The sequence below is a fragment of the Typopeltis vanoorti genome, chromosome 9, assembly GCF_054136105.1.
Source record: "Typopeltis vanoorti isolate ZY-2024b chromosome 9, IOZ_Tvanoo_1.0, whole genome shotgun sequence".
In the NCBI taxonomy this organism is placed as follows: Eukaryota; Metazoa; Arthropoda; class Arachnida; order Uropygi; family Thelyphonidae; genus Typopeltis; species Typopeltis vanoorti.
Window position 1 is genome coordinate 115,668,306 of NC_143557.1, and position 25,367 is coordinate 115,693,672.

The 25,367-nt window shown below is 35.5% G+C and overlaps 1 protein-coding gene across 1 annotated transcript in view; it reads left to right on the top strand.

Moving 5' to 3' along the window:
• The window catches only part of LOC150103443 (importin-4-like), a 321,740-nt gene that overhangs the window by 248,963 nt on the left and 47,410 nt on the right, over window positions 1–25,367 (top strand). The window contains exons 24-25 of the mRNA XM_090397560.1: window positions 9,617–9,790; window positions 24,185–24,396. Coding sequence (XP_090253686.1) covers window positions 9,617–9,790; window positions 24,185–24,396 — 386 coding nt within the window. The remainder of the gene's footprint in view (window positions 1–9,616; window positions 9,791–24,184; window positions 24,397–25,367) is intronic.

Sequence of the window (25,367 nt, forward strand, 5' to 3'; positions counted from 1 at the left end):
AACATATGGAAGGCATATATTCGACCCACGAATCCTTCCTCTCTAAGGACAACTATAAACAGCACTGTAGAAAATTCAGGATCCTAAATCAAAAATAACAATTGTAATACTAAAAATAGGACATCACTGTTGGAAAGGGAAAAAAAATCTGTAAGGAAGAATGTTTATTCATGTTGTAATTTATAAATAATATATATATTTTTTAATCAAAAATAACAATTGTAATACTGAAAATAGGACATCACCGTTACTGAAAGAAAACTATCAGTAAGAAAGAATGTTTATTCATGTTATCATAAATCTAGCTTGATGTAATTTTTTTTTTTTTTTCACTAGAGGTCATGCCTGTAGAATAACATGTGATCAAATCATTGTTTCTCTAGCTTACTGTTTATAATATAATGCAGCTTATCTTGTATATTTGTGTATGCTCCAGATGATGATCTTGATATGAAGTTGGGATCAAAACATTGGGATAATAAAAAGAGTTATTTATAACATGGTTGTAAAATCCATAGTTACCTTTCATAAACTTTTCCAATACTTTAACAACCACCCCTGATATATTAAATGATCTGTAGTTTGCTACCTCTGTCGTGGAGCCACCTTTATGCAATGGAACTGTCTTATCCTCTTTCCACTCCTTTGAAACCATTCTAGAGATGTGACTTAAATTGAACAACTTTGTTAAACGAAATGCCAATTCTCTTTCATTCATGTAGTACACTGGCTGGTATGCCATCCAGTCCCACTGTGTGGCATTAAAAATATGAATGTGTTCACATTCATATTTTTTAATATGCTGAACACCTGTTCATCTACCTCAATTTTGATATATCTCTGTAACATCGGCAACTATAAAATCTTCACTTCAATGATACACCTTTGCAAAATGATCACTCAACAATCAACTATTTCTTTTGGCTCAGTCACCTACTTTGAGCACTGTTTAAAGTCATTCTACCATAGTCATTTTTCCTTTTACTTGCTACAGAAAACAAGAAAACTCTTTTGGATTTACTTCGGCCTGTTTGACTAATTCTCTCTCATAGTCTGATTTGGTCTTCCTTACCATACTAGTCACCCTTCTTGTTTGCACTTTGTACAGCTCTTGCTTTATATGTCTACTCATCCACTTAATTCAACTTGTTTTATCCTCTTGACCTTTGGTATGCAATCTGATACGTCTACTCTCAAGCAATCTCTGACCACTTACCATGGACTACTGACATTCTTTTCTTGTAGCTTCTCAAGCCACTGATCCAAGATGACTCCTGAGTCTCTCATAATCACCAGCCTTATAGTTGAACATAAAAACTCTTCTGGACAGAGAACTCCACATGTTTGGAAACTTCAAAGAACAAGACACCATGGTCACTCTCTCCAGTCAGAAGCTGAGTGTCTACCTTGGTTATGGATACATCTTCTGATGCTATTATCAGATCCAAAACCCCTTGTCCCGTCTATAACATGTTTCATATAATTATCCCTTAGCAAACGTATAAATCCCACTTCCATCTAGTCATAGTTTGTCTCCTAAGTCTCCAATAATAATTGCTGGCCTGGTTGACCGAGTGATTAGCATATCCACTCTCCAGCCAAAAGGCTTCAAGTTCAAATCCTGCTGTGGGCATGGATATTTGTGATTGTCTGTGGAAATACTACTAGGTGGGCAGTAGATAGCATTAGTGTAGTAGTTGCAGTTAGAATGAGCTGTAGAGTAGACAGAGTTATAGAGTAGGTGTCCTCCCTCGGTGAGTCTTTGGACTCCCTGGAGGTGTCATATAATAATAATAATTGCTCAGCCTACACTCATTGTGCTGATTTGCCAATACATGGCATCTATATCTTCCTGTGGACCTCCTGGTCTATAGCAGCACCCAACAATGTATTTTTTCCTATTTGTCTCTATGGGATAGAGATCCCAGACATCCTCAAATGAGCCATCTCCCTCATACCTAATATCTTCTTTAACTTCTAATTTTGTTGGTTAACTGTATCATTTTCAGTTAACTAGGTCTCAGTGATGCCTATAAGTTTTGGCTAAGTTGAGCTTACCAATGCCAAAAACTCCTCGCCCTTATTCCTGATACTTCTTGCACTTGTGGACATGCAGGTTACCCTTGTATGTTATTACCAGCTCATTTAAATTGGAGATCTGTGAGATCCCATTCGGCATTGCATAATCATTACTGTACCCATGGTTTATCACAGGATGGCCAGACACATGCTTGATTTTGCACTACCACATTTTCACTAAACAACACTTTCTCCAAACATCTAACTCCATATCCTCATATATTTCTAGGAAATGTGTAAAATAGTTAACTGTGTCCTCAGTCTAATTGTTTAATGAGTCTTACAATAGGGATGGCTCCAAAGGAGTAGAAAGAATGCAGAATAGTGCAACTTCATAAAATCGGTGCTCAGGTCCCATCTGTGTTCTGAAATTGTAGAAACAGCAAATGACATGAAAGAATAAGAAAATAAAATAAAATTAAAAAAAATTGATGCTCCTGGTGTATATAAAATTCCTTGTTTCTGGGAGATTATTCAACATATGTTTAAAAGAACATTAAAAAAATGCATTTGCCACCACAACTGTGGGTGGTTAATCTAATCAAGACCATGTCTTAGACACCACCCACAGAAATCAAATGGGGGGAAAGCCTATGCTTCATTGCAGCAAGTTTAAATATGGGAGGCCTTTTTTAGAATCTCATTTCTTGCATAAAATAAATAAATATGGTTGAGAAATTCCCAAAGATATAGGAAACTACTTCTTAGACATCCAGTACATACAACCTTAGCTTCAGATAGTGCCTCTTAATTAGTACTTGACTTGGTCTATTAAGTTGTGTTTTTCTTCTTGTCACTTGTAGATGTCGCTGTGACTCTGACAAAATACTGAAAGTAATACACTTGTTTATTTCATCCTTGTACTGTTTTCATTCTTTTAATATCTAATATGAATTCTAACTAGCATCTGGACAAGGAAAGATTAGCAAAACAAGTGTCCTCTGCCAGGTTGGCAGGAAAACAGCCCAGAGGAAGACCAAGATATAGGTGGATCGATACGGTACAAAGTGTCTTAGACGATAGAAATATAAGATCTGATAATGTTGGAGTCTTGACAAGTAACAGACTGATTTGGAGGAAAATTGTAGATAGGAAGTTAGTAATGATGTAAATTTTTCATGTAGTACTATCATATCCTGTACACCCCTTGAGGGTATATATTATCAGGAATTTGATGATGATGATGACTAGCACCAAAGCCTAAACACAAAATCATAAAGCACAAATTGTAGTCCCAGTTCAACATTTAATTTCAATTAGAGATTCATTCAGTTTAATATCCTGTAACCTTTCTGTAATTATATCATGCATTTATCAAACGTTAAGTTTCTTATAGTTGAAACCTAACTTAATGGTAAAGCAAGTTTGATACCTTTCATCATAAAATAATTTCTTCTAATAATCATTTTCTTGAAATATTCACTATTGTATCAGCATTTCTGTGTTCATGTTTCAGGGAAAATTGTTTTTAAAAAAAAATTACTTTTTGGGCTCTGTCAAATGTCATAATCGTTTAACATGTTCATTGCCAATCATGCGATATCGCGTGGACGCCGCTAACTAAATAAAAAAAAATTTGGCCACCACACGAAATTCCAATTTTCAGCTTGGCAATGAAAGTGTTAAAAAAAATATATATATATATATTGTTATTAGGATTGACTCAGGATGTATACATTTATAAAATTAATATTTAACTGACTAGAACCTGAGAAAATATAACAAAAAACTTTAATAAATCACGACTAGTTTAATCGGTGTCCCGACTTCTTCAGGTGAGTAAGAAATAACACAAAACTTATAAAACTAACAAGGTAAAAAACATGGACTTTCCAGCTTAATAAAAAGAAGAATAGTAACAGTCATATTTGAATAGGTGACTGCATGCTATTGTTAGCATGAGTAGAATGTGTGTGACAGCTAATTTTAGAGCACCAGTACTGGATTACTGCGCTATGGGAATCGGGCAAATTGTAGCTCAGATTGTTGTTCAAGTGTGAAGGGTCCAGAACTATTTCTTTGGATTCTATAATTCGTCTTTCAAATTCATCCTTGCATGTATATAAATTGGTTGTGCGGTCCCAATCAACTTAGTGTTGATGTTCTTTGAGGTTAGAGTTGGCAGAGAAAAGAACATGACTGGAAAGGGCGCTCGCTCGTGTTCTACTGTAGGAGATGTCACGTCTATGTTCCTCAAGACGTAGTGAAATAGATTTATCTGTCTGGCCAAAATAGGGTCAACCACAGTCACACATAACTTTATAAACACCAAGAAAATACAGTTGGTTGTGTTTTGGTTTTGGTCGACTCAGAAAAGAACAAAGTTTTGGCAGAGTTGTATAGTCGGTCTTTATGTTGAATTTCTTCATAATTCTAGATAGTTTTAGGGTAAGAGCTGATAAATGGTAACTGTATGTGAGTGACAGGGTTGGATTCATCTTCTTGTTGAGGTTGTTGCCGTAGTCTCAAACGTTTAGTGATGTTACGAGATGAATATCCATTATTTAAGAAGGTGTTTTTCAGAAAGTTAAGTTCTGTTTGAAGGTCTTCTTCTGTGGAAATAAGACATCTTGCACGATGGGCAAGGGTGGAGATAATGCCAAGTTTTTGAGGAGGGAAATGATGAGAAGAGGTATGCAAATATCTATCAATGTGGGTGGTTTTTCGAAAAATTAAAAATTTAAGACAGTCAGGTAATCTATTGATCTTTAGATCCAAGAAGGGGAGAATGCCGTTAATCTCTAGTTCTGATGTGAATTTAATGTTCTAATGTTGATTATTTAAATGGTTTAAGAAGTTTTGTAGTTCCTCTAAACCATGTTCCCAGATAAGGAAGACGTCATCTATGTAACGTAACCACAGTTTAGGTTTTAAAGTAGCTATAGAAATAGCTCTCTCTTCAAAATCTTGTAAAAAAAAGTTCATCTTTAGATAACAGGTCCTGGATTGATATTAAAAACATGAGCTCTCTCCGTGCTTCTAGATCGCAAAACCTCCAACAAATTAATTCTTATCAGAAAATTCAACCAACTTAAAGAGGAACAAACTCGCCAACCCCATATCAATTCACCAAATTTAAAAAATGTTGTGATTAACAAATCCTCACACATACTTATGCAGAACTTGGTGTGCTCTCAAAAGGTCTTAACTTTGTTCCTTCTCTGACTTCCATTCCTAAAGAACTCTTTCTTACAAAAGTTGAAAAGGCGGCTGCGCAGTTACCAAAACAAACTGTGAATCCACTTAGGATCGATGCCATCTTCACTATAAACAACAGTCGTCGTCCTACAGATAATCTATCTCCGACAGAAAGAAAAGCAATCCACCTGCTTCGTAACAACAATGATATTATTATCTTACCTGCTGATAAAGGGAACGCACCTGTAATCTTAGAGAAATCTAACTATCATTCAAAGATTAACAACTTATTAAGTTCTGATACCTATTCTATTCTAGAAAGTGATCCCACAAGAGAACTTCATAACCGTACAAACAATCTTCTGAAATCTACATCTGAACTTCCAAGACACACAAGACTATCTCTCTGCTCTCTCCATCCCCTCATTCCTTATTTATACAGCCTGCCTAAGATCCAGAAGGCCGACACTCCTTTAAGACCTATTGTTGAAGGTATTGACTCACCTATTTACAATCTGTCTAAATATCTTGCAGCTTCTTTAAAACATCTAGTTGGCAATTCCTCCTCCTTCATCAAAAACTCTGAAGATTTCATCTCAAAAATAAAAAATTTAAATCTCATAGACTCTGACAGAATGGCGAGTTTTGACATCGTGTCTCTTTTTACGAATGTACCTACAGATGAAGTTCTGACTCTTCTTAAGGACAAGGTTTCTAAGAAAATATTTGCTCTTCTAACTCACTGCATTAATTCTGGCTACTTCTGCTATGAAGATAAAATATATAAACAAACAAGCAGGTTAGCTATGGGCATCCCTCTATCCCCAGTCTTAGCTAACATTTTTTTACAAGATTTTGAAAAGAGAGCTATTTCTATAGCTACTTTAAAACCTAAACTGTGGTTACGTTACATTGATAACGTCTTCCTTATCTGGGAACATGTTTTAGAGGAGCTTCAAAAACTTCCTAAACCATTTAAATAATCAACATCAGAACATTAAATTCACATCAAAACTAGAGATTAACGGTGTTCTCCCCTTCTTGGATCTAAAGATCAGTAGATTACCTGATTGTCTTAAATTTTCAATTTTTTGAAAAACCACCCACACTGATAGATATCTGCATGCCTCTTCTCATCACTTCCCTCCTCAGAAACTTGGCATCATCTCCACCCTTGCCCATCATGCAAGATTTCTTACTTAATGAAAAACGCCTTCTTAAATAATGGATATTCATCTCGTAACATCACTAAACATTTGAGACTATGGCAACAACCTCGACAAGAAGATGAATCCAACCCTGTCACTCACATACAGTTACCATTTATCAGCTCTCTTACCCTAAAACTATCTAGAATTATGAAGAAATTCAACATAAAGACCGACTATACAACTCTGCCAAAACTTCGTTCTTTTCTGAGTCAACCAACAGCATTTTCTTGGTGTTTATAAAGTTATGTGTGACTGTGGTTGACCTTATTTTGGCCAGACAGATAAATCTATTTCACTACGTCTTGAGGAACATAGACGTGACATCTCTTACAGTAGAACATGAGCGAGCGCCCTTTCCAGGCATGTTCTTTTCTCTGCCAACTCTAACCTCAAAGAACATCAACACCAAGTTGATTGGGACCGCACAACCAATTTATATATATGCAAGGATGAATTTGAAAGACGAATTATAGAATCCAAAGAAATAGTTCTGAACCCTTCATACTTGAACAACAATCTGAGCTACAATTTGCCTGATTCCCATAGCGCAGTAATCCAGTACTGGCGCTCTAAAATTAGCTGTCACACACATTCTACTCATGCTAACAATAGCATGCGATCACCTATTCAAATGACTGTTACTATTCTTCTTTTTATTAAGCTGGAAAGTCCATGTTTTTTACCTTGTTAGTTTTATAAGTTTTGTGTTATTTTTACTCACCTGAAGAAGTCGGGACACCGATTAAACTAGTCATGATTTATCAAAGTTTTTTGTTATACTTTCTCAGGTTCTAGTCAGTTAAATATTAATTTTATAAATATATATATATAATCAGCATGCTTGCTCAAAATTTAATTGCTGCATGTTTTGGGGCTTTATGCAGATGACATTATACTCCTGAATAAATCCATTACAAGTTTTCAGAACATGTTGCAACTATAACAAGTTTTGTATAAAAAATGAGCAATAAAATGACAAAAATTTTTAAAATATGCAGGGAACTTAGAAATATCAGCTGCATCCTCAATAAAGAACCTACAGAAGAAAATGTCTATAGGCACAATTTTTATTGCTATTCTAAATTTCAGAAGTTGATATGGTGGGTGGTATAAAAGGTTTGCATTGGCTACACTGCATAATTCAGAGTGCTTGGTCAGAAGATCAAATTCCAGATGATTGGAGTAGCGCTCTCATAGTTCTCATCTGTAAAAAGGGAAATAAAGCTGAATATGAGAATTAGAGGAATTTTGCTACTAAGTGTTTCAGGTAAGATTTATGCAAGCATACTTAAGAAACTAAAAAAATTGTTGAAGAGATACTTGGGGAACAAACTGGGTTCAGGCCACAGAGATTGTCACTTTATGATGAATAGCTGAGAAATAATGGGAATGCAACAAGGAAAAGACATATGACAAGTTGCCCACATAAAAGCTTTTCAAAACTCAAATCCAAAAATTTCCTCCCTATTCCAAGCCATGTTGGCACCAAGGGAAATGAGGCTGCAGATACTGCTGCTATGTCAGCTCATTTCTTAAGCATCCACCATCTACTGTGCCATACACTGATTACAAAGCATGTTATAAGACACAAACTTTTATCCCAATGGCAATCTTGGAATATTATCATCAGCCCTACATGGAGTCAAGATATTCATTGTGGGAGGTCCTCTTCAGACCTTGACTTAAATGCATTTGCTGTCTCTGCACTCACCACACTTTCAGGCAATTCATTCCAATCACCCACCACTCTCATTGCAAAAATCCTGTTCCCCACATCCTTCTTATACAGCTTCTGGGGATTGCCTCTTGTTCTCCCCATGTTTCAAGCCATTCTATGAAAAATATCATCCACATTAATCTGGTAATTACCCTTTATCAACTTATGTCTCAATCATATCTCTCCCTCTCCTCCTATCCACTAGGCTCTGCAACTTGCATTCTCTCTGTCTGTCCTCACACTCTTCCCTACTGAGAGGTGATGTGAGTTTTGTAATGGCAACTTAATCATCTAGTCTGCTATTACAAGAATGAGCACAATCATTATTTTTATTTGAGCTGTATGCACATTCTCTCTGAGCCCTGTGCACTCAGGAAGATTTTATCAGACTCAGCATGTTTTTAAATTTTTATGAAAAGTTGATATCTGTAACTATATATAGATTATTTACATTATTTATACATTTTTGTTACACTTTTTAATGACCATTTCCTTCTTTTTGTACACCTTTCATTTTGGAACTACATTTATGTGCATTTTTATCTGTATCCATTTATACCATTTTACTATTTTTTTAAATTGTATATTGCTGTGTCATTTACTGGCACAGTATGACCACAGCCATCCTTGTGCCATTAAACAAACTACCTGTTCATAATGCAATCGTTGCATGCAGAACTAACTGATTTATCTGAAGGAAATTTTCAAAAGCAAATAATGATATATATAACTTATAATCAGAATTACATTTCAGATTTTCTGTATCATTAAGACAGTTCACAATACTAATTTTACAATATCAAATTTAACTAAAAACATTCAAACTGGCTTGCGATACATATAGAAACATTTTGTAAAAAAACACCCATCATACATGGATGGGACATAATATACCACCATGCGAATTCTTGCTTTAAGCAAACATGTAAGATACTCCACATTTACCAAGATTGACTCTTTGTTCTCTTCCCTTGTTGTCATGTACTGAAAAATTTCTTTTGCATCAGCAACTAAACCAAATCCAACTAAATCCCATTAGTAATGTATAATGCTTCATATCCTGTTTTTTCAACTATGAATCAATTTTCGTAACTCACAAATTTCTAGTTTCTCATTGAATTTTTACTCACTTATAATAAGTAAATGAAACTGTAGTAAAAAAAAAACTACTGTTCTAAAATAATTCACTTGTAGGTATAATTGAGTGTGATTGTATGCCAGTCTAGTTATAATTACAGCTATAAATTATGACTAGACCATTAGAATTGTAATATGGCATGTAATATTTTCAAATGACAAATTCTTTAAAATAAGAGGGATATAATTGTGAATGTGTTATTACAAAATAGAACTATAAAATAGAACAGTTCAGCCTTATATAGTTTTAAGAAAATTAAGGAGTTTTAATTGTTGTTTTGCAAAAACTTATTTCAATTGTCAACATGAATTAAAATTATTTATTCTTATATAGCTTGCTTATCAAGATGATGATGATGAAGATGATGATGGTACACAGCAGGCAGAATATGATAGCATGTTAGTGGAATGTGCTGGAGTTATTGTTCCAACTTTGGCTAAATTATTACCTGCACAACAATTTGGTCCATACTTTGCTGGCATTTTGCCTTTATTTATTTCCAAAACAGTGAGTTCCATGTGTGTTAAATCACAGTAATAAATAATTTCATGTAATGGATTTCATTATAAATATTTCATAATTATAAATAAATGTAATTCATAATGTTATTGATAAGTTATCAGTCTTTTTAGTTTTTCATCTGTTATATGGATTATCAAGGATCATTAGAACAGTAAAAATAGTTCTGATGACTTTCCAGATCTTGAAAGTGCTGCTTTTGTCAGTAATTGCTTAAGTTGGACACATGCTGGTTTAGTGCAGTAATGGTTTCTAGGAAAAGAAAAGACATTCTGATCTGTGTATGTTTTTCTGAAGAATTTTAATTTCCTCCCTTAGTAATCTTATGCAGCTGGATAAAGCTAAAGAAATATATATATTTATTTAGATTCTCGAATGTATGTAATTTTCCATTTCTTTGTTTATACAGGCAGTCCCCAGGTTACAGACGAAATACGTTCCAGAGAACGTCTTTAAGTCGGATTTGTATCCCTGATAAACAGTGCATATATGCACTGTAATATGTGTAATAATAATAATAATACTATAATGGCTCATATGTGGCAATAATAATGCAGTGTAATACTGCAATAATAATAATACCCCTGTTCTGTAATAATAAGTTACAGAAACTATTGTGCTCTTTCTTTTAATTCAAACAAAGAGAACATAAACAGAAGGTAGGCTAAAATTAATCGGAAGATGATGATGTAGTGGGTACTGGAGAATTAGGATTTGAATCAGGATCAGATTCTGGTGCTAGAGAGAATGGACCAGGTGCTGGAGAATCAGGATTTGATTCTGTTGCTGGAGGAGGGGTGGAAAGCTTACTACTGAAATCGGTTTGTTGAAAAAGGTATCTTGGGTTGTTTGGACAGCCTTTTTCTTTTTTTCATAAATAGCCTTGTAGCAGCTGATATTCACACTAACTGCACAGTAAACCTTTGTAAACTGCTCAATGTTAGGATCTTGCTCCTCAAGCTTAGCAAATCCTGCTTCAACGAGATGAAAGGCTTCAGCTAATTCTCATTGTAAACTTTATTGGCTCTGGATCTTCTGATTATTCATGTTCTTGTGTTTCTATCAGCTGCTTCTCTATCTCCATAAGGTCTTCATTGGTTAATTCTTGTGAATGGGACACTAATAAGTCAATGATATCATTTTCATTTTATGTCAAATTGCAGTGCATTGCCACTATTCACCACAGCTTTTCTGGCTTCGGCGATGTCTTCTTCTATGAAGCTACGAAAATCATCGTAGAATTGAGGGTACAGTTTGTTCCACACTCCTTTCATTGTTAATTACTTCACTTCTCAAGAATCAGCAGTGTTTTTGATGACATCCTTTATAATTATTTCAATAATCGAGCAATTAAAGCTATTGCTTTCCCAATAAATGATGGTGTCTAACCTCTCTCTCTGAACACTTAATTATTTCTACTTTCGTTTCCATTGTAATCACCTTTCTCTTTGCTGCAGGCTCACCTGGACTTTCGCTTTGCAGGCAAGGTCATTAGGGTAATCACAGACTCGCAAAATCCAATAAAAAAGTTAAGATGAAAGCGATGCTGTGCATAAGTGACCATATAAACAACAAGACTAGCCGCTAGTGTAAAGATGCTGTACCAACGAACTGCTTACACCATGCAGGTTTTTTTACATGCATGGAAGAAACTAGTTCCTAGTTATTAATTATCCTTATAGGGAGGGAGCCCTTTCGTAAGTACGGAATGCCACAAGTCGGGTTGTTTGTAACCCAGAGACTGCCTATGTTGTTTTCTGTTTCAAAATCTACTGAAGTACACTGCTCCATTATTAATTTTATAGCTTGCATAATTTAATTTTTCTTTACCATGACAAAAAGAAATTGCCATTTTTAAATCTCATTTAAACAGCTTGAGTTATTCAGATATCTAATACTATGAAATGCATCTCTACATTTATAAAGTTGTTGTTCAATTTTTTCAAAAGTGTGTTACTTGGAACAAAATTTTGCTTTTAAATTACAAAAGAGGAATCTAAGAATTCCTCCCTTGTTAGTAGATTTGCATCAGTATTGCTTAGTTGCCTCGACTTGCAAATCTTACAGGTATTAAACAAGTTTAATATATTATCAACAATTTTTTTAATATTCGTTGTTCTATAAATAAGAGCATTTAATTCCTGCAAAACAACTATTACTGGTTTTAAAATTCTTAGAAACATGTCCTTTCTACTTTTCTCTATAAAATGACTTATGACTAGTTTTTCACCATTATTAATTCTTTTTCCAAAATCGAATTTCTTGTCAGAAAATATTTAAACATTTTTAACTATTTTTCTCATGCTAGATATTGCTCTGGAATAATCATCCTGTAGGTATTTTTATATAACTTGCATATGATGAATTAGCAAGGTGATTGAAGCATTTAATAAGAGGAGTACGTGAGCAAAAGAATGGTAGTGGTAGTTGGCATAAACAATTTGACTGGTAACAGGAAGAATATAAGGAAGGGTGTCATAAGGCTGTTAAGGAGAGTGAAAGATAATAGTGTGGTAGGTAAGGTAGTCAGCATGTTGCCCAAGTATGATAATGAGTTGAGAAGGCAAGCAAAAATTATGAATGGTATGTTAGCAAAGTTGTGTGAGGAGAAAGGAGTTCATTTTGTGAATGTTTAGGATGGGTTCGAGAGGTGGTACAGCTGTATTACTATTACTATTATTACGGGCAACTCCACGGAGTCATTAGACTCATCGAGGGAGGCCCCAAATCATATTCATCACAACTATTCGACATTCATACAGTATCTATCATATCTCGCCTTAAACTCATTCACTGTCACAGCATCCACCACAGACTCAGGGAGCGCATTCCACTCATTCACTACTCTAAAAGTAAAGAACCCAGCTCTAACACCTTTACTAACCACACTTTTGCCCAGTTTCCATGGATGTCCCCTGTATAAAAGAGATGAGCTATATTTGAATGGATTTGGTGTGAGTCAGTTGGAGAAACTGTTGCTGCAAGAGAGATTGATTGAAGTTAATGCAAGACCTAAGGAAGCAAGGGGGTGTTGTGGAAGAGCTGGAAAATAAGGTAGACAAAGTTTGCGAATGGAGAAGTGAGTGGCACAAGTGGAGAGAATAAGAAAAAAAGAAACATTGAGTGGACAGGGGATTACTGTGTGTAAAGTGTAGATGATGGTTTCAGGAGTAGATGTGTGAGTGCACAAGAAAAGATAGACAGTCAAGGATGAGGGTGACATTTAAGTTTGAGGGAGGGGTGTAATATCAGTGATGATAGAAATGGACAATGGAGAGTGTAGAAGAGTCATGTCCAAGAATTGGGATTAGTGGGACTCATTTATAGAAACAGAAATGAGCTTTAGGTGTGTGTGTGTGTGTGTGTGTGTTTACAAATGCTAGAGGTATTCGAAACAAGGGAATATCAGAATGTATCATTGATAGAGTTCACCCAAAAATTGTTGATATAGGTGAGATATGTTGAACGAGGGTGACATTCTGACAGGAATAGAGATGAAGGGATATGTAGTTTTTCATGAAGACAGACAAACCAAATAGAGACGAAGAATTAAGTTTAAGGGAGATAGTAAATCCCGTATTATTCTACAGCCAGGTACGAAACTCAGATCGAAATCCAAGAGTTTCATGCCGAATAACTATCGGCGAGTCCAAGCATAAGTAATCACTTGGATAGTGCAACTCGGAGCAAAGGTGGAGCAAGCTCCGTCACTATCCTTAATATTTTCTCATAATGTAAAACACAGCTCCTAGGAGATGTATTACTGTTTTACATTATGAGGAGAGATCACTATCCAGACCATTTTCGACCCTTATTGAGGTCTCATCAGTGAGTAGATAGACCTGGAATATCAAGGTTTAAGTGAACTGAACTTACATATACCCTACTAACGAATTGCCAAACTGGCATACTCATATATTATTATTACTACGATAACGAGCCAAGAGGCTATAAATTTCGTACCCTGCTGTAGAATAATATGGGATTTACTATTTCCCTTAAACTTAATTTATGTCTCCGGAAAAATAGCCTCTTGACTCGTTATTGATGATGGTAAATAAGTTGTGCCCAACCAGGATGTAGATGCAAGGAGCAAACACTGACAGTTGTTTTGAAGCAGTATGGTGTGAAGTTGAAAGGACATGATGCAATGTTTAGTAAGGCATAGCTGTAGGCCTGGTAATGTGGAACTCAGTGAGAAGGAAATGTTTAGACAAATTGGTCTGGCTAATAAGTAATGGGTGATCATTTCTCAGTTAGCAACAGTATGGTATGAGCAGCAGTTAGCAAATGACACTAAAAGAAATCCTAAGTTTTTTTTTGATACATTGCTAAAAGGAAGAAATGTTGGGCAGTGATAATGGGAGAATGATAAGGACTGAAGGGGATATAGTAGAAGTGTTTAATGAGCAGTTTGTTAAAATATTCCATCCTTTTGTTTAACATAATGCAGAACTTGAGAGCAGTGGAAATGAAGGGAGGAACCACTGATGGTGAGTGAGCAGGAGGTAGTATATGAGGAATTGAGTAAACAATGTCAACAAGGGCCGTGGGATTTGATGGTATATCACTGCATGTCTTGAGAGAATGTTTCATGGAGTTAACAACAGCTTTAACATACATTTTTAACATGGGCCTTAGATTAGTTCAGATCCCAAAGGAGTGAAAAGATGGCAAAATTGTTCTACTTCATAGAGGAGGTGATAAGATTAAGGCTTCGAATTATAGACCAATATGCTTGTCTGAAGTTGTCAAGGTGTTGGAGGAGCTAGTGAAGACATGGATTCAGAACTGGGTAGACAGCAGTAGAATTCTCTTTAATGGAAGGTATGAGTTTGCTAAAGGAAGATCGTGTTTTAGCAATCTGCTTACTTATTATAACAAGGGCCGTTGTTGTTTAACTTGTATGTAAATAACATTGGAAAGGGCTTAAATGGTGATATACATACAGTTGTTTGTAGATGATACAAATTTGGGGGAGGGGGTATGAAAAGTAGAGCAGATATTGTAGCTTTTCAAGAGGACCTAAATAGACTGCCTGAATAGGTGAGTGTATGGAGATGTCAGTTTGATGGTGCAAAGTGTAAGGTTTTAAAATTTTATGAAGCAAAGATGGGATGCAGAGTATAGGATTAGTGGGGATATTTTAGAGTAGGTGGAGGAGATTTGGTAGTTATGGTGGATAGGGACTTGAAATTTTGTGGACATTTTGCTAAAATTGTTAGGACAATACAGCAGATTATGGGAATGATGTGGAGAACATTGATGCATAGAAGTAAGGATGCTTTGATTCCAATGTACATGACTTTGATCAGGCCGCATATGGATTACTGTGCACAGATTTCGTTGTCAGATTTTCAAAAGGATAAGATATTAGAGAGGGTTCAGAGACAATTGACTAAGTTGTTTCTGGTCTCTGGAATGCGGAATATGAGGATAGATTGAGAGAATGCCAATTGCAGAGCCTAGTGGGTAGAAAGAAGAGGGGAGACATGATCAAGGTGTATAAGTTGATAAGGGGTAATTACCAAATTACCTTGGATGAGTTTTTCATAAAATATCTGGAGACAGGGGAAGAACAAGAGGTCATCCTTGGAAGCTATATAGGGTGGGTATGAGCAAGGAGTAGATTTATTTGCATGGATAGTGGTAGGTGATTGGAATGCATTGCCTGAGAATGTGGTCAGTTCAGGGATAGTAAATGCAATGAGCTGTGCATGTGAGAGTGGGACCTCCCAAAATGGGTCTCTTGTCTCCATGGAGGTCTGTTGATAATAATATTGTAAAGCATATTCTACATTATAAAAATGTAATTCATTGTTTTCTTCATCTTTGCATTCAAACTCAACATCATCACAACTTTCTCTGTCATTGCTTTTTCTACTTTTCCATTTTTTGACATAAAACACTTATCACAGTAAGATTGAAATGCATGGTTACAACATGACTTTGAAAGACTAGCAATAATTTTTCTGTATTTTTCCATAACTGCAGCTATACCACTCTGATTTCAGTTACATTCTGTTTCAAAACAAATCTTGAAGAAGACTTCAAGAGAAAGATAGTCTTTAACTTTCTCTTGAAAGTTAAAGAAGAATAGGCCTTATTATTTCTTATTACACTAAGAATTAATGAACCATCATCATCATCAAATTCCTGACATGTACCCCCAAGGGGTGTACAGGATATGATAGTACTACATGAAAAATTTACATCATTACTAATTTCCTATCTACAATTTTCCTCCAGATCAGTCTATTACTTGTCAAGACTCCAATATTATCATTATCAGATCTTATATTTCTATCGTCTAAGGCACATTGTACCATATCAATCCACCTATATCTTGGTCTTCCTCTGGGTCGTTTTTCTGCCAACCTGGCAGACAACACTTGTTTTGCTAATCTTTCCTTGCCCATTCTGTTTAAATGACCTGAGATTAGCTCTGCTAAGGCATTCCTGGATGCCAACAATGTCAAGTTCTTTCCTAATATCCTCGTTTTTAATCTAATGTTGCTATTGATGCCATCTGTTCACGCCTCTAATCTTTCTCAGGACTCTCATATCTGCAGTCTCTAGTCTTTGGTCAAGTGTTTTACTTCTGACTCAGATCCATAAGTTAAAACTGGTTTGAACAATATCCTGTCTTGTATACAGCTAATTTAGTGTTCTGACTAATTTCTCTCTTATTCCATATGAATTTATTCAATTGACTTCCTACCATACCAGCTTTGTTGATTCTGTTGTCTATTTCCATATTTAATTTACCATCTTCACTAAAAATCGTACATAAGTAGCTGAAATATTTTACTTGTTCCACAGGCTCCTCGTTCACAACAGAGTTGACATTTTCAACAATTCTACCTATTTTCATTTTCTTTGTCTTTTTAATGCTGACCTTCATACCATATCTATTACATCAGTTATTCAATTTCGTCAAGGAATCTTGCAAACTCGTAGCGGATTTATTCAGAAGTATAACATCATCCGCATAAAGAAAAGAGCTGACATTAACATCTCCAATTCTGATATTATGTTTAATACCACTTTCCTTCATAATGTAATCCATATAGATAATAAATAACAGAGGGGATAATGTACCTCCATGTCTCACACCAGATTTAACATTAAACCATCTTCCTGTACATCCTTCAATTCTAACTGCCGACTTACAATTCAAATACAGACTATTTGAATAGTCTGTATTTGAATTGTCAATATCTAAGTATTGCTTGATATAATGCCCCATTGACACCATATAACTGTAGCGTATTGAATAGCTCTTCTCTTGGCACTTTGTCATATGCCTTTTCCAGATCGACAAAACTTAAATACAGATCTCTGTTATATTCCCATGCTTTCTCAACTATTTGTCGTAAAGTGAAGATCTGATCCTGACAGCCTCTATTTGGCCTGAATCCAGCTTGTTCTTCACCAAGCTTTTCTTCCACAATTCTTCTCAAACGTTTCTCAAGTATACTTGCATAGATCTTGCCAGAACACTCCGTAGGGAAATATCTCTGTAATTCTCACATTCAGTTTTATTTCCCTTTTTATATATGGGCACTATTAGAGCTCTACTCCAATCATCGGGAATTCGTCCCTCTGTCCAGGCTTTCTGAACTATGCAGTGCAGCCATTGTAAGAATTTTATACCATCATACTTCAGCATTTCTGTTCGAATATCATCTACTCGTGCTGCCTTTCCACATTTCAAGCCTTTGATGGCTTTTTCTACTTCAACTGTGGATATGTATTCCTGACTGCATGCCTGGTCAGTGTTTTTTACCACTGTGCTGGCATCACTGCTTATTTCATTTAGCAATTTTTCGAAGTAATTACTCCATACTTCAAGGATATCTTTTTCTCCTGTTTTTATGTTACCTTTATCATCTCTAACTCCTTTTACAGCACTCTTCCCTCCATTTCTAAGCTTCTTCAACAACCTCCAGAATATCTTACAACCTTCTTGATATTTATTTTATATGTTCTTGCCAAAGTCCTCCCATAACTTTTGTTTAGCTAGTTTTAGACAGTGTTTAGCTTTCTTACATTTGTCTCTGTATTCTCTAAGAGCAAAAGCTGACTTATTTGCCAGGAACTTTTGATATGATTTCTTCTTTTCCTTCACTGCCTCTTTAACTTCCTGTGTCCACCATGGAGCCCTGATTTTTCTATTCTTGCAGACAACCTCACCACAAGTCTCTCTTGCTGAATCAATCAGGGTTTTCTTCAAGGCTTGCCACTGAATCTCCAAGATTTGGTTCCTGTTCTCAAACTCTTTAATTTTTTCTTCAATAATCTTTGTGTATGTTAGTACAGTTCACATCTGAGAGCTGCTCAACTTTTATTCACTTTAAAACTTTCTTACATGATGAAATTCAATTTTATCCTGCCCAAGACTAAATTGTGATCACTTTCAATTTCAAATCCTCTGTACATGCTGGTGTCCTGCACCAGGGAGAAAACATCACTATCAACAATAACATAATCAATGAGACTTTTCTTTTTCCTAGCCTCTTCTCTCCATGTGAATTTGTGCAAATTTTTATGTTGGAACATGGTGTTAGTAATAACCAGTCCATGTCCTGAGCAGAAATCCAACAGGTATTTGCCATTATTATTTGCTTTGCTCTTTTCTCCAAATTTTTCCAAAATATTTTTGTATGTCTGACAATCACTTCCTACTCTGCTATTTAGATCCCCAACAAGGACCAACTTTTCCTTTTTCATTGTGTCAGTAGCTTTCTCTAGAGCCTCAAAAAATTCCTTCACTTCTACCTTAGTAGAACCTTCTGTGGGACCATAGGCACAAATAAGTCTCATTGTCCAGTTCCCTGTTCTGATATTTGTCCACATCACTCTACTTGAGACTGCCTGCCATTCAAGAAGATTAGCTTTGTATTTAGTGTTGAATACTATGGCTACTCCTTCTTTTCCTTGATTGTCATTGCCTGATTATAACATTTTGTATTTATTGCTTGGAAAGATCTCACCAGTTTTTGTCTTTTTTTTGTTTCAGTCACCCCTATTATGTCAATCTGGTACTTATCTAATTCCTCAGCTAGCTCCATTTCTTTGCCATTCAGGCTTCTTATGTTCATAGTACCGATCTTTAACTCTGGTGATGTTGAGTCGGGGTGTATTTTCAGATTTGTTCCAGCAGCTGACTTTTCGATGTTCGCCCTAGTTCCCTGGCAAAAACAACGGGGGCCTTGTTTAACCGGGCGATGCCCCAGCCAGCATGAAATTTTGTCATGTTGTACCATTATTTTTTATTTTGGTTTAACCAATAAGAATACAATTTGGTTGGCTAAATTCCAAATTGCCAGCCCATCCTCGTTCGTTCAGTATCCAGGTAGATACCCAACAGGGTGCACCACGAGAAGGTGAGAATTGGACATTAGGTCAGAAGCCCTGGTCGGTTCTCCGCATTCCTTTAAAGGCTATGTGGAGGTCTCCTCTTAGTTATACAGCTTTGATCTTTAAGCATCCTGAATTAATGAACCTTCCTTGTAATATATGTGAAGGTTCCTGTGTCTTTGTTTTCTGTTACTGGTCCATTCATCTATAGAAATGTTCATTTTCTCATGTTTTCATTTTATATGTAAAACTTTTTGAGTTTATATTTGCTGTACTTTTTCATAATAATTATATATTATTAATGATTTTTTGGTAATTCAGGCCTCTTTTGGAAAAACTTTGTCATATAAAATTGCTCTTTTTGGAGAAGAAAGTCACCGATGAAAGTAAAGTGTCAGAATAAGTGTGTATGTAGGGATTATGTTATATGATACGAGATAGCACAAACATGCACAATGGTTGGTGATCATTTAGCTATAAATGTGGCATGTAGATCACAAAATATTACTGTGTTGACTTTCTGAACCTTAAGTTTAAATGTGAAGAGCAAATTGGCTAGAGAAGACTGTCAAATCCTTCCACGCTGTTGAAGTCCCATGAATTGTAACATTATTCTTAAAAGGCAATCACCTTAGAAATAGATAATAGTAGATCTGTGTAATTATCACTGAAATCATTAAATTTTTATGTATGTTGTTTTTTAAGGATTTAAGGGCCAATTTTTCCATTCTAGTTAGGGTTCGCATGGCAAAATAATTTTTACCTACAAAAAGAAGGTATGACCATGGGCTCACCACTTTCCTCCCTAATAGCTAACATGGAAGACTTCAAGTGACGAGCTCTAGGTTCTGCCAGCCCAAAGTCTGACTTAAATATGTTGATGATATTTTTACCATTTGGCCACATGGCCATGAAACATTAAATACATTCCTAAGACACCTGAACAAACAACACAAATGTATCCATTTCACTATCGAGATTGAAAACGACAACTCTCTTCCTTTTCTAGACACACTTGTCACATCTTCCCTCAGGCTGCCTCTCCTTCACAGTCTTCTGCAAATCTACACAGGCCAATACATACATAAAAATTCATACCACCATTCAACAAAAAAACTAGGGGTTATCAGCACCCTCAAACACAGAGCACCTTAGCAATTTGCTCCAATGAACAGGCACTGAGCCAAGAATTTCAAATTCTTAACCAAACATTTGTAAAAATGGCTACAATAAAAAAATGGTTCACAAAATCTTCTATAAAAATACCATTAAAAGCAAAAAAAATGTTCGAGAATGCCATAGCCATACCATACATTAGGGTCATTTCAGAAAAAATAGATAGAACACTACTTAAATACAATATTAAGACAACCTTCAAACTCCTTGCAAAATTAAGAAACTTACTTAGCTCTTTCAAAGATCCTCTTCCATTCTTTGTCACCCAGGGATGCACCATCCCAGTTAGAAAAGATGAACACAAACACTACATTAAATACCTCCACTGGTAAAACAGGCCTGTCAGATCATGCTCTCCAAACATGTTACAGAATTGACTGGAAAGGCACTAAGTCCCTACACTGTACCTGGTTTGAAAGAAAATTCAAAGAAGCCTGTGAAATGCTGAAACATCATCCAAATCTGAACAAGAATGATGGATTAATTATTCCAAGAATTTGGAGGATCCATCTTCAACCCGTATAGCATCCAGAACAACCCCAAACAGAAGTAAATCTTAAAATGAGAGGTCCTTAGAAATTGTTTAATGTAGTTCTGTTTTTTTTTTCTCCACCAGAGGTCAGGCCAGGGTAAATTATTAACAAATGTTTAGATTCATCTTACTTTTGTGTAGTGAATTGTCATGTAGCGTGTATCCTGTACATATGTATGTTTTCCTGATGATGACCTCAATACAGAAGTCTAAACATTGAATGTTATTTTCTTAATGATAAGTAAAGTAATTATTCTAGCATGTGTGTTGTGTCTTCATAAATTCCTTACTATGAATGCTGATCATGTAACCTTAAAATAAAGAATTTTGTCCACTATGTTTTGGACTTTTTCAGGACTTGCAATAATACTGCATAGTATACAAGATAATGCAAATTGCCCAGTCTATAAGTTACAGCTCACTGCTAGTCTTATGTAATAAACATCTTTGAAACTTTCAGTTTGGCTTCTGATTTGTGCTTTCATCCCAGGATTACAATAGCTTCAGTTCTCACGATCCTAAAATAAAACTGTGATGAGCTTATACTACAGATACCAGATTGTCTTGGCTTTACTAACACATTTAAAAATTAACTATGGATGGTACAATTTATAGAGATACAGTGCAGTGATCTCTCAGTTAACCAACCACTAAATTGATTCCTCAAAGTAATCAGATATTTCCGAGATTACTATATTTGCCATTACATTGTTATTTAGTCCATTTTAAATATAACATTTTTGTTTAAATTAGTTTTCTTAATTAAATTTGTTATGCTGTCAGTTTTTATATTTTTCCTTAATTAGAATAAAAGTATATCATAATACATTGGAATCTGTTTTTTATTATTATTATTATTATTGCAACCTCCATGGAGTCAAAAGACTCATCATAAGAGGTTCATTCAACTGACAACATATTTATCGTTTTTTCATTGATAATTCTCCATGTAAAAAAATCTGCCTTTCACACCTCTCTTCACCACACTTATACATGACTTCAAGGGATGATCTCTGGTTATTCTCCTCTCTCCTCCTCTTTTTATAATCTTATCTGGATTAATCCAATAAAATTCTCTCATTAACTTAAATGTCTCTATAATATCACCTCGTTTCCTCCTAACCACCAAACTCTGCAATCCGCATTTTTTCAACCTCTCCATAGCCAGCATTCCAAAGTCCTGATATTGTCTTAGCCAGTCGCCTTTAGACCCTCTCCAATGTCTCCACATCACACTGAAAACCAGATTTGAGCACAGTAGCCGTCCGAGTGTAGTCTGACCAGTGCTTTATACAGTGGCAGAACCCTGGGGCATGCAACTGGTTACCCTCCTTTTTTTTTTATGACACTGCTCCATCACAACCTGCTTGTATGGTTCAGAGAGCCAATTTCCAATTCATCTAACCACTATACTATCTATTCCCATCCTCTGCAGCTTGTACACTGACTTATCATGTGGTAATCTATCAAATGCTTTTGCAAAGTCCAATTTGGGATTCTGCCTTATCTAACACATCCAATATCCTATCATAAAATGCAGGTAAATTGCTAAAACAGGACCTACTCTTTACAAGTTCATGCTGACCATTATAAAGAATGCTATGTCCATCAATCCAATCCTGTATTCTATTCTATTCCTAACCAATCTCTCCAACACCTTGACCACAACTGCAGTTGTGGTCTATATATTGCACCACATCATTTACATCAGTATGATATACGCTGATAAAGTGCTCGTTCAATAATTATTTCACTACATCCTTTGCAATTGCTATTCTACTGCCATAATTATTCTTTCTCGTGCTTGCCATATAGTTGAAAAATTCCCTTGAGTTAACTTGGTCTGACCAGCCAATCTCCTCTCATACTGCACTTTTTTTTTTTACCATGCTTCTCAAATTTCTAGCCTGTACTTTATACTCTTCATGGATCCTGATCACCACCAACTGTCTTGTACCTCATCCGTACCCTTTTCTTTTCCAGCACATCTTGCTCGATTTTATTGTTCATCCATTTCACTCCTACACTATTTACTTGCTTAACCCTTGGTATGCAGTTATACATTGCTTCTGTCAGATACTGCCTTGTGAATTTTCATGCATTGTCAACATCTTTTCTGCTCAGCTCATCTACCCAGTGTACTGTTACTGACTGACTACAGAGCTTCCTATAATCACCCACTTTATACTTCCACAAATCACTTCCCAAACAAGTACCTCATGATCACTCTCACCAACCAGCAGCAGTGTCAACACCTCATTAACAACTACATCTTGTGAAGTTATCACCAAATCCAAAACATTAAAGCCTCTAGTTGCTTTAGTCACATGCTGCTTAAGATATTTATCTCTCAGAAATTCAAGACACTCACTCTCCTTGTTCCCATACATTATCTCCTCCTTCCATTCTGTATTCCTGTAATTAAAGTCTTCCATCAGGATCACCTTCTTTTTACATGTCGAAACTAATTTGCCTAAACATTTCGTAATCAGTATTCTCTGCATTCCCTGGCCTATAACAGCATCCTATCAGATATACTAGCTTGTTTATTTCAACTTCACTTTAATTTCTTGTTGCATGATATTTATAATGTTGTCTGTTTTGTTAATATTAATATTGTGAATACCTTATGATTTAATTTCACATGGTTACACATATAATAAATTTAGTTTAATCCTTTATCCAAGTGTGAGCAAACAAAGTTTGCACCTGAAAATATCTTCAGGACTGGGATAAGGTAGTTCAATACTGGGCAACTCGTAGCAAACTGACATCACTCCTATCTCAGTATCTCCCATAATGCAAAACACATATCCTTGCGGATATGTATAATGTTATGCATTAAGGGAAGGGCCACTATCCAGACTAGTTTCGACCTTTATTGAGGTCTCTTCGGTGGGAGCCAAGCCCAGAAGTGGAGATACCAGGCAGAAGCAATGGCGAGGTCATCTTTACCTATAGGAGTTGCCAAAAGGTGTGCCAGCTTTTTATTAAATTACTCTGGATTTAGAGAATGATGTTGAAAGTTTATTTTTCGCTTGGTTAGACTATAATAAATTTAGTTTAATCCTTTATCCAAGTGTGAGCAAACAAAGTTTGCGCATCTGAAAATATCTTCAGGACTAGGGTAAGGTAGTAAAACACCAGGCAACTCATAGCAAAGGTGGACCAAGCTAACATCACTCCTATCTCAGTACACATCATCCTATCTCAGTAAATATCCAGAAACCATTTGTTAACTTCCTTCCTTTGATTTTTTCAACTGATGAGTCACTTCTGAAGTTTTAAATATGAAACTTTCTCATTTTCAGAAAAAATCCTGTTCTGTATCAGACAAATCTTTTTCAATTGGCATACTAGCAGAAATAATTCTTGCCCAAGATCCTGGAGAGTCAGTGCCATTTATGAATCATTTATTACCAGTATTTTTGGGAGGAATGAAAGATGATGATGAAGAAGTTAGAAGTAATTCTGTATATGGACTAGGTTTGCTGGCTCAGAATGCTGGAGAAGTGTTATTTTCGTATCCTTTGGTTAATGAATATATTTATTAATGCATTGATCTCAATTATCCAATTATGTTGGGAAATCAATTTACTGGCTAGGTTAGAAATAAAATACTTAATCAAAGACTACAGATAGAGTTCTGAGAAAGACATTTTAGGGAAGTGAACAGATATCAATATCATATGAAAGAACTTAACATTGTTAACGTTCAGGAATGTGTTACCAGAACTAATCTCAGGTATTATGGTTACTTAAACAGAAGAATGTTGTCAAAATTTTTCTTTGCCAGAATGATAGGAAAGAGACCCAGAGGAAGAACATTATCTAGATGGATTGATACAAGAGATGCCTTAAAAGACTAAAATATAAGATCTGACAATTTGGAATTTTGACAGATAACAGATTAATTTAAAGTGAAATTGTTGATATCAAGTTAAATAATGATGTAACTTTCATGTAGTATTATCATAATATCCTGTACAATGTCTCCCCCCCCCCCAAAGGTATGTCAGGAATTTGATGATGAAACTTAAAATTAAATACTTTTATCTCATTTTTCCTTTAATTGACTACTTTACTGTGAATATGTGTTCTTATAAATAAATATTACATTATCACTCTATCAAATATCAGAATGGGGAACTGGACAATGAGACTTATTTGTGCCTATGGTCCCACAGAAGGTTCTACTAAGGTAGAAGTGAAGGAATTTTTTGAGGCTCTAGAGAAAGCTACTGACACAATGAAAAAGGAAAAGTTGGTCCTTGTTGGGGATCTAAATAGCAGAGTAGGAAGTGATTGTCAGACATACAAAAATGTTTTGGGAAAATTTGGAGAAAAGAGCAAAGCTAATAATAATGGCAAATACCTGTTGGATTTCTGCCCAGGACATGGACTGGTTATTACTAACACCATGTTTCAACATAAAAATGTGCACAAATTCACATGGAAAGAAGAGGCAAGGAATAAGAAAAGTCTCATTGACTA